Genomic DNA, 9,021 nt, shown 5'->3' with positions numbered 1-9,021 from the left:
AGGTTCAGGCGGAGAATCCGGGAAAGTAGGCCAAGGACCGGGTCAGGGACCAGGACCTGGACAACAACCCCCACCTCCACCACAACAGGAAGGATCACCGCCGGGGAACAATAGTAGAAAGGAGCCACCAGCATCCGCAGCCGGCACATCGGGACCTAAGGTGGACGAGGATGGAAACAAGCACAACCCAAAGGTAGACGCACCGACACCAGGTGAGACAGAGAGAAAAGTAGTTGACAGCAAGACTGCTGAAACTCTACTTGGTACTGCAGTCATAACAACTGAGATCACCACCACAACCTATGATCCCACTGGTGGAGTTGGTATGGATACTATTAATAAGTTACTGCAGGAGCAAGAGAAGAAGGAGAAAAGTAAGGCACCTGAAAAAGGAAAAGTATACACACATGTTGGAGACTGTGGGGGAAAAAAGGAAAGAAAAAATAAATAAAAAAAAGGAACTAAACAGAAAAAAAGGGCAAACAAAAAAAACATTTATATATTGCTGCAATGGGCACGCGGTGCACAAATGGACGAGGGATGCACCGCAACCACGCGTTGCCCAATGGTCACGCAACCAACCAACGACGGACAGTGTCGTCAGCCAACCATCAGCGACCGACAAAAACATCAGGTTCGAAACTTTCTACATTTTCCCTTTTCCCCCTGATACCCATTTAGGAACTGAAGAAGCAAGCAATGAGCCGACAATGAGTGCAGTGGTACCTGACACTAAAAGCACAGATAGCGCTGGTGATTCTTCCAAAACGAAGGCTGCAGATGGGGAAAGTAGAAATACTGAAAACACAAAAGTTGAGGATCATCAACCAGGAAGTACCGGTGTTCAGGATGCCGTCGTTGATGGCGGCAACGATGACCCCCCTCCTCCCAATCCACCCAAACCAAAACCCAACCCGAACCCAAATCAATCGGGTTCCGACGGCGGCCCCACCAGCGGCGAAGCGTCCACAGCAGGTACTGAACACGGTGGCGGCGGAGGTCCAGGAGCACCAGGAGGAGGTGGGGGAGGGGGAGGAAGTGGAAGTTCCTCATCCTCTGCTTCAGAACCATCCGGTTCAGGTTCTACTGGTGAACACACCCCAGGTTCTTCAGGACCTGGCTCCACGGGCACTTCGCAACCAGGTACCTCAGGTACTGGCTCCAGTGGGGGTCAACAGGGAGCTGGTTCCAGCACTTCCGGGGGACAGGGTTCAATGAGTAATGATCAAACTCTTCCTAGCCTCCCTCCGTCGAAACCCTTTGACCCCCAGGATCTCGTCCCATATGTACCCGCGATCATTCCCGCGGTGGTTGGTATTGGGATCATTGCATTCTTCCTGTGGAAGGTAAGTATATACGACAATGAGGGCATGCCGCGCGTGCAGGATGTTTATACCTCAGCACATCCCTACGCGCACCAATATATGCTCGTTCTAATCCATATACTCCTACACCCACGTTCATTCCTTTTATCCTACCGTCCTCACCCTCCTCTTTACCCCCTTTTTCTGCTTAGTATTTTGCGTACCTCGCCAAACGACGACGAACATATCGAACCGTTCGTGACGTGCCGTCACCGCCACTCGACGAAGACATTCTAGACCATCTACAACGCGGCGAACTGCCGCCACCCGCTTACGGGTACACGATGGTTACGCAACCTGCGTCTGCTGCTGAACGCCGCGGACAACGCCCACCACGCGTGCATAAGCGCACGATCATCGAGCTACATCTAGAAGTGCTCAACGAATGTGAAGCGGCAGATTGGGCAACGGTGCAAGACGATTTTTACGGGATTATCGTGGAGGTGTTTGCGCGTGACTTGCAGCCGGACACGGACACGAATAACAATATCTTGGGTGTTTCTACCACAAAGCAGGGTTTATCAGGGACCCATGTTTCTTCCACTGACTCGGCAGGAATAGATTCATGTCCACCTAACGAAGATGACCCATGGAGTTGTATGGAAACCATACAGTTAGCAACGGGCCCTTGTCCACCACATGACCCAGATCTATGGAGCTGCATGGAAACAATACACTTAGCAACGGTCCCATGTCCACCTAACGAAGATGACCGATGGAATTGTATGCAATCCATACAGTTAGACCATGAACAAACTCGCCCTTCCGACCACGGTGACGCGACGTCGGCGTGCACCCAATGGATTACCTGGATTGACCGCAACAAACATATTGTGCGGGCGTGCACGACGGAGCCGTGGTTTTTGCAATTAAAAGCGGATTGGAAACAATACCTGCGTGAGCACATGGCGCAACACGCACACAACAGAGTATCTGGGCACATTGTCTTCGGTGAAGCGGCAACCCTACAGATGCGCAAACTGCGATTGTGGAAACCATGGGTTGCAAAACAACATGCGCTTATGAATATATATGGTGCGCAGGAGTGGTTTCAGCATTTGTTAGAGAATATCGAAGAGCAAATACCAGCAACAGGCGAAGTACCTCGAGTAGAAAAACACTTAGAAGTGGAAAAAGTCATGGGAACAGAACATATACTGATAGTGAGAGATGTACCACGCACGCAACTGCATCCGCAAACTTACATGCAACAACCGTTAACCGCTCAAACATGGATACTGATCCTGGCATTAGTCATAGAACAGTGCGAGGTCGAATGTCGTTTGCACGATAGGGAGTTATATGTGGATGAACTATTGGAGCAACTGTGACCTTCGGATGACGGCGCATATGCATGCGACATAACGCATGCTAACGGTAGACCACTTTTACTTCATTATGTGATATACATAATACATTTCTTGTTTACATTATTCTATACCTTCTTTTTTTTTTTTCTGCTCTCTTCTACTTGTGCTTACATTTGCCTTGTTCTTTTTCTGTGTAGTCCACTTCTTTTAACATGACTATACAGATACGGTTGTAGAGGTTAAATGCATATAAAATGTAGATTTACATGAATAATATGAAGGGTTAGTATTCTCCTTTATGTGAAGTTAATTATTAAAAGCTGCAAACGTGCATTCTACGGGCATAGTGCAGCACAACTATAGCATGCGACTACGCATTCGAGTGTAAGGAGAACTTGTCTCTCCGCGCAAACGCGGCCGGGTAAACGCGGCCGCGTCAACCGCATTGTAGCCGAGCAAACGCGGCCGGGTACACGATTCGACGAAGTAGCCGAGTAAGGGTTTGTCCGAATGTAAGACGGAGGAGAGATTGTCTCTGCGAGCAACGCGTCGACCAAAGCGGCCGAGTAAACGGGATTGTCCGCGCGTAACAAGGCGGGAGATTGTCTCTCCGAGTACACGCGTCGACGACGTAGCCGAGTGTAACCACGATTCGACGCAGTAGCCGAGTAAAGCGGCCGAGTGTAAGAAAGGAGGGAGACATTGTCTCTCCGAGCAAACGTGGCCGGGTACTCGCCCTTATCCGAGTGACGCGACTCGACGAAGTAGCCGAGTAAGCATTGTGCCGAGGGTAAGAAGGAGGAGAGATTGTCTCTCCGAGCAAACACGGCCGGGTACGGGTTTGTTCGAGTACGGCATTGTCCGTGTGCCGTGATTTGATGGAAGGATCCACAGAGAGGGGCATCACAGAGAGGGAGGACAGAGAGAGCGGGAGAGCTCACGGAACACACATATTTTGTGGGAGGGCGAAAAACGACGGACGCAACGCGGCCACGACGGAACAAGACATTGATGTTGTTGTTGTTCGTTTTAGGTGTGCGCACAGAGAGTGTTGTAGAAGGGGCTATTTGTGGTTAAGGATTTTAGTGCACAAGGCGCAGTAATATTTGAAGCATGCACGACTAGAAGTTTCTGTTAGTGGAATATGATTCCGAAGGCTAATGTACAGTTAATGTGGCCTTTGAATAAGTATCAAGGATAGTGGCATCCTATATACAACTAAAATAGGAGGAAAACCATGTGGAACTATTTAATATTATTATGGGACAATTATATTGAGCAGGGAAGGACAAAAATAGGAGTGAAGGAAGATGACAAATTTAGGGTACGTTAATATATATAAAAGAGTGGGGGACAGCGTCGCTGCATTATAATGTGCATATGTAGTGGAGTCACATTGAGAATTGCACTGGGCAGCCTATATGCTTTTATATTGTAAAGTTCTGTGCGTCATTCAGACGGGGGAAATGCATATATATAAGGGCAGAGTGTAATTCTGTACAGCATTATATAACAAAGAAAAGTGAAGGAAAATATATTGTTCACATCCTAACATATGATGCATCTTGTACGCATAGAAACTCTTCTGGAACAATGTGGGAACACTGTGGGAGGATTTTAGGAGTTATATGGAGAGTACTGCGGAAAGCACGAAAGCGCAGTCAATGTGTGAAATAGGACGGGAGACTGATGTAGCTAAAGGACAAATGTGGACTGCTGAGGACATGGGTATATGCGAGATGGCGCTTATAGCGTTACGTTTTAAACATGGAGTTGATTTATCCGGGAATCCTGTGAGACGCAGGCATATGGACGAAGATACAGAGAAGGTAGACCCTTATATGACATGCATCCTGACAAATATATTTATGAAGAAAATAATGGGAATGAATTGTTTAAAGCGACCTGGTGGACTGTGGGCGTTTAATCTTGTGCATGGAGAAGTACAGGACGTTCTGCACCAGCAGTTCGGTAATGTGGAGTGTGAGTGGAAGGATGCAGGGATAGGTGGAGATGGCAGTGGAAGAGATGAAAAGGATAGAGATCTTTGGGAAGTAATGAATAGATGGAATGAAGGCCATAAGATGAACCTAGGGGACGGGGATTGGGGAGTGTTGGGGCCAGGATGTCATGTGGAGAAGAAAGCAGGCGCGACACTAGGCGATGGGGACCACAGTACGGCGTTGACGGAGAAAGTGAAGGAAGAGATAAGCAACGTGCAGGAGGATATAAAAGTGAAAGTGTCGAAAATATTAAAGGGAATAGGAGTTTGTAGTGATGGGGATGACAATTGTGTAAAGAAATTATTAGAGCAGGAGAGAGATAGGGAGAAGAACGACCAGGACTCCCGTTCAAAGGCTCTAGGCGGTAACGGACCGTCACAGGGGGACGTGAAAACATCATCAACAGCAAGGCCACCACGGCCATCAAGACCAGCAGCAGAAGGCGGAGGATCACAGGATACAAAGACAACATCAACACAAGCAGGCGGGTCACAAGCGGGTACTGCACGTACAGGGGGGAACGCCCCGGCCACAGCAGGCAACGCTACCAAACCAGTAGCGGCGAAACCGGCAACATCGGGAACGGGACCGGGGACGACGTCAGCTGGTGGTGGTAGTGGTAGTGATGGTAAGTCTGGTGCTGCCGCAGAGAAGGGGACGACGACGACCAAACAAGAGGATTGTCCATGGAAGAGCATATTGGAAGGCAAGAGCAGGCACGTACACGTGCTGCAGAATTATGATGTAAGTTTACGTGAAGGAAACAGGGAAGAACACGAAGAAAAACCTATTAATACAGTTACATGTATATATCAGAGTGTCCACGCTCCTGGTGGGTAAAATACACATGAAATGTAGTCATGCATATTCCCATATTCCCATGTACATCATACAGAGTGATGCACTGCAAAAAATGAAGACCGCATTGCAGGCCTTTATTGATTATATGCAGGAGCACACGGATCAGATGGATGCATACGGTGCCAACTGTGATAATTCTGGTTGGGATGATTTCGACGATGCTCATCAATATAAGGGACAAACGGTAGCAGATGTCGTACGGTGCAGACTTATGAGTGTTGCACTATTCTTTGCAAACGGTGATAATATACCACGGAACAGCAGAGATATGGATGACGATAAATTGTACGAAAGGTTCCGGTGTGAGGTAGCGAACGTATTTGGATACATGCTCAAGAATCAGTATTGCAAACATAATCCAGGATGGAAGAGGGGTGTGGAGTACGCTTGGAAAACAATGAAGAACATGCACAAAGATAAGGATGGTAAAATAATATTATCTGGTCCTGTTATGGATGGAAGATGCACACAATGTGGGTATGGAGATAATAAGACGCAACCAGGAATAATAAATGGAGACATAGCAGAGTGGTTAGTAGACCATGGAATAATGGAAGAAATAGGGACCATAGAGGGCGACATGCCGTGTGAAGAGCAGTGGAAAAGTTATATTAATAGGAAGGCAATAGAAGGGGCGCCTATTAAGAAAATTTTGACCCCAGGCGGAATTAAAGAAATGAACAAAGTGGGGAAGCACGTCAAGGAAAAAGCAACAAGGGTCTTTGAGAAAGCGAAGGAAAAGGTAAAGGCAGAAATTCAAACGAAGGAAAAGGAAGGTAAGAATACGACTCGTAACAATACTAACGTACGGTCCGATACGGCCCGTATGCATGCCACCACAACAACGCACATACGCGGCGGAAAAGCACAGCAAACGACTTCGTTGACGTTGAGCGGCGACCACGATTATGTAGCGAGGGCCTGTGTAGACGAGGTCTGTATGTGTGCGGCGTCACGGCGTAATAGTGCTCGGACAGTGGTGCGTGAGATGGAGAGAAGGCAGCGAGTGTGTGTGCGGTAGGGGCGACGAGAGATGCACCGGACCGCGGTCGCGGACGGCGAAAAGTAGAAGTGTACGGCTACCATCTACCCCCAGTTCACCGAGTACGCAGTCAACCGAGTGCACCTGGACCCACTGCATCGACCCACTGCATCGACGCATGCAGCCGGACGCCCACCCTGCCGGTACCTGACCGAACCGTCCCGCCCCTGCTCTCTGTGCCACGTGTGTCCCTTTTTTTTTTTATCATCTTTCTTCCGCCTTCATTTGCAGGAGGCAAGAAACCGGAAGTACCACCACCTAAGGTACCAGAGGCACCAACGGAGCCTATTCCTGAGAAGAAGGACGAGAACAAGGCCCCGGCACCATCCTCACCATCATCAGCAGGCAGGCACGATCCGTCCACAGGCGCAGATGGGACACAACCACAAGCACCGGCATCCCCAGTATTACCAGCAAGACCACCACCACCACCTCCTCCTCCACCAGAACCCGCACGTCCAGCAGAACCATCAGAACCACAAGGAGCCACACGTGCTGCAGCACCAGACACAAACAAGGATAGTCCAGGAAGCACAGGTAAGGATACGCCCAACTGCACAAGGGACCTTTCATATGAAAGCTCCACGAATCCTGGTCTCCGTATTACCATCTCAGGCATTAGTCCTGATCCTGTACCTGGATGCTCAGGTAATGACACTATTCAGGCATGTTGCACAATAATATATATGCTCGCCCACACACGGGAAACAACAACAGACAAAAAAACAACAACTTCGTAGCGAGAAAAAGGCAGAGAATGAGAATGAGGAAGAGAGTAAGTCGCGCATAAGGTAGCGGCCTGTAGAGAGACGTAGAGACGTAGACGGGTACACGTCGACGTCGACGTAGACAGACACACACCGCCACACACACACACTGTGTGTGCGTTGTGTGTTGTGTGCGAGAGAGAGAGAGTCTGTTCCCGGGGTGGCACCGTAACCACCCTACCCCCGTCCGTCTCCTGCCCCCGTGCTCCCATCCCCGTCCGTCTCCTGCCTCCACGCCTGCCTTCGCACCGTGGCACCATGTGGCCAACCATGAGCGATGGACCATGGTGCCGACCGTGTAGCCCACCTTGTAGCCAACCAATCAACGCACACCACTTGAGTTATTTCCATATTCTTCCTTTTCGTTCAAACTCACAGGTACTGGAACTACACAGATCACGACAGGTAACGGTCAGGAGGCTTCACCGCCGGTACCCGCCCCCGCACCGGAACCACACCCCCCACCAGAACCAGCTGAACCTGCAAAAACATCACCCTCTGTTGACACTACAACGGGGAACTCAGGAGACCACATTCCCTCACAGAAACCTACTGCTAGTGTACCATCAGGACCCAACAGTACACCTGCTCCGGACAAAACCCACGTTGACGGTGCCGTCGTCGACGGAGGCAACGATGACCCCCCTCCTCTCAATCCACCCAAACCAAAACCGAACCCGAACCCAAATCAATCGGGTGCAAGCGGTAGCGGCAGCACCGGTCAGCCGGACGCAAGTGGTTCCTCTGGTACAGGTTCTACTGGGGCCCAAAACCCCGGTTCCTCTGGTCCAGGTTCTGCGGGGACAGGAGCAACTGGGACTCCGGGTACCGGGTCTTCTCCTTCCGGTGGTCCAAGTCAAGACAACAACCAGCAAGAGCAACCTCAACCTCCCCTTCCTTCCCCGAAACCCTTCGACCCCAAGGATCTTATCCCGTACACCCCCGCGATCATTCCCGCCGTTGTTGGTATTGGGATCATTGCATTCTTCCTATGGAAGGTACGTATATACGACCATGCGGGCATGCCGCATGTGCAGGATGTTTATACCTCAGAAACTCACTACGGGCTCCACTATATGATCGTTCGAACCCATATATTCTCCTACACCCTCGTTCATTCCTTTTATCCTACCGTGCCCACCCTGCTCTTTACCCCCTTTTTCTGTTTAGTACTTTGCTTACCTCGGACAAAGACGACGACGAACATATCGAACCATTCGTGACGTGCCGTCACCGCCACTCGACGAAGAAATTCTAGACCATCTAGAACGCGGCGACCTACCACCACCCGATTACGGGTACGCGATGAGTAGGGATAGGCAACCTGCGTCAATATCCGGTAAAGGACGCCCGCCACGCGCGCATAAGCGCACCATCATCGAGCTACATCTAGAAGTGCTCAACGAATGTGAAGTGACCGAATGGGAAAACGTCAAACAGGACTATTTGCAGATTGTCGTGGAGGTGTTTGCGCGTGACTTGGAGCGGGACCCGATTATGTGCAGTAGAATCTTGGATGTTCCGACCTCGCACGCCGCTTTAGCAACCCATGATTCGACAACCCTGCATCCACCCACTGACTGCGCCGGCACAGATCCATGTCCACCTAACGAAGATGACCCCGATCCATGGAATTGTATGGAAACCACACAGTTAGCAACGGACCCTTCTGCA

General features: G+C 49.9%; 2 protein-coding genes across 2 annotated transcripts; both read left to right on the top strand.

The window, feature by feature from the left end:
• Positions 1-88: 88 nt before the first annotated feature.
• Positions 89-2,695, top strand: AK88_05620 (uncharacterized protein; the record flags this gene model as incomplete). The annotated part of the gene is made up of 3 exons (XM_012483222.1): positions 89-374; positions 682-1,346; positions 1,517-2,695. Coding segments are annotated over 3 exons (2,130 nt in total), but the record flags the coding sequence as incomplete, so codon positions are not given.
• Positions 2,696-3,911: 1,216 nt separating this feature from the next.
• On the top strand, positions 3,912-8,983 carry AK88_05619 (uncharacterized protein; the record flags this gene model as incomplete). The annotated part of the gene is made up of 7 exons (XM_012483221.1): positions 3,912-3,998; positions 4,252-5,421; positions 5,573-6,314; positions 6,812-7,228; positions 7,726-7,752; positions 7,816-8,345; positions 8,518-8,983. Coding segments are annotated over 7 exons (3,438 nt in total), but the record flags the coding sequence as incomplete, so codon positions are not given.
• Positions 8,984-9,021: the final 38 nt, after the last annotated feature.

This window comes from Plasmodium fragile (genome assembly GCF_000956335.1).
Source record: "Plasmodium fragile strain nilgiri unplaced genomic scaffold supercont1.181, whole genome shotgun sequence".
Taxonomy (NCBI): Eukaryota; Apicomplexa; class Aconoidasida; order Haemosporida; family Plasmodiidae; genus Plasmodium; species Plasmodium fragile.
Note: the sequence above shows the minus strand (reverse complement) of the source record. Positions and strands in the feature narration are given on the sequence as shown.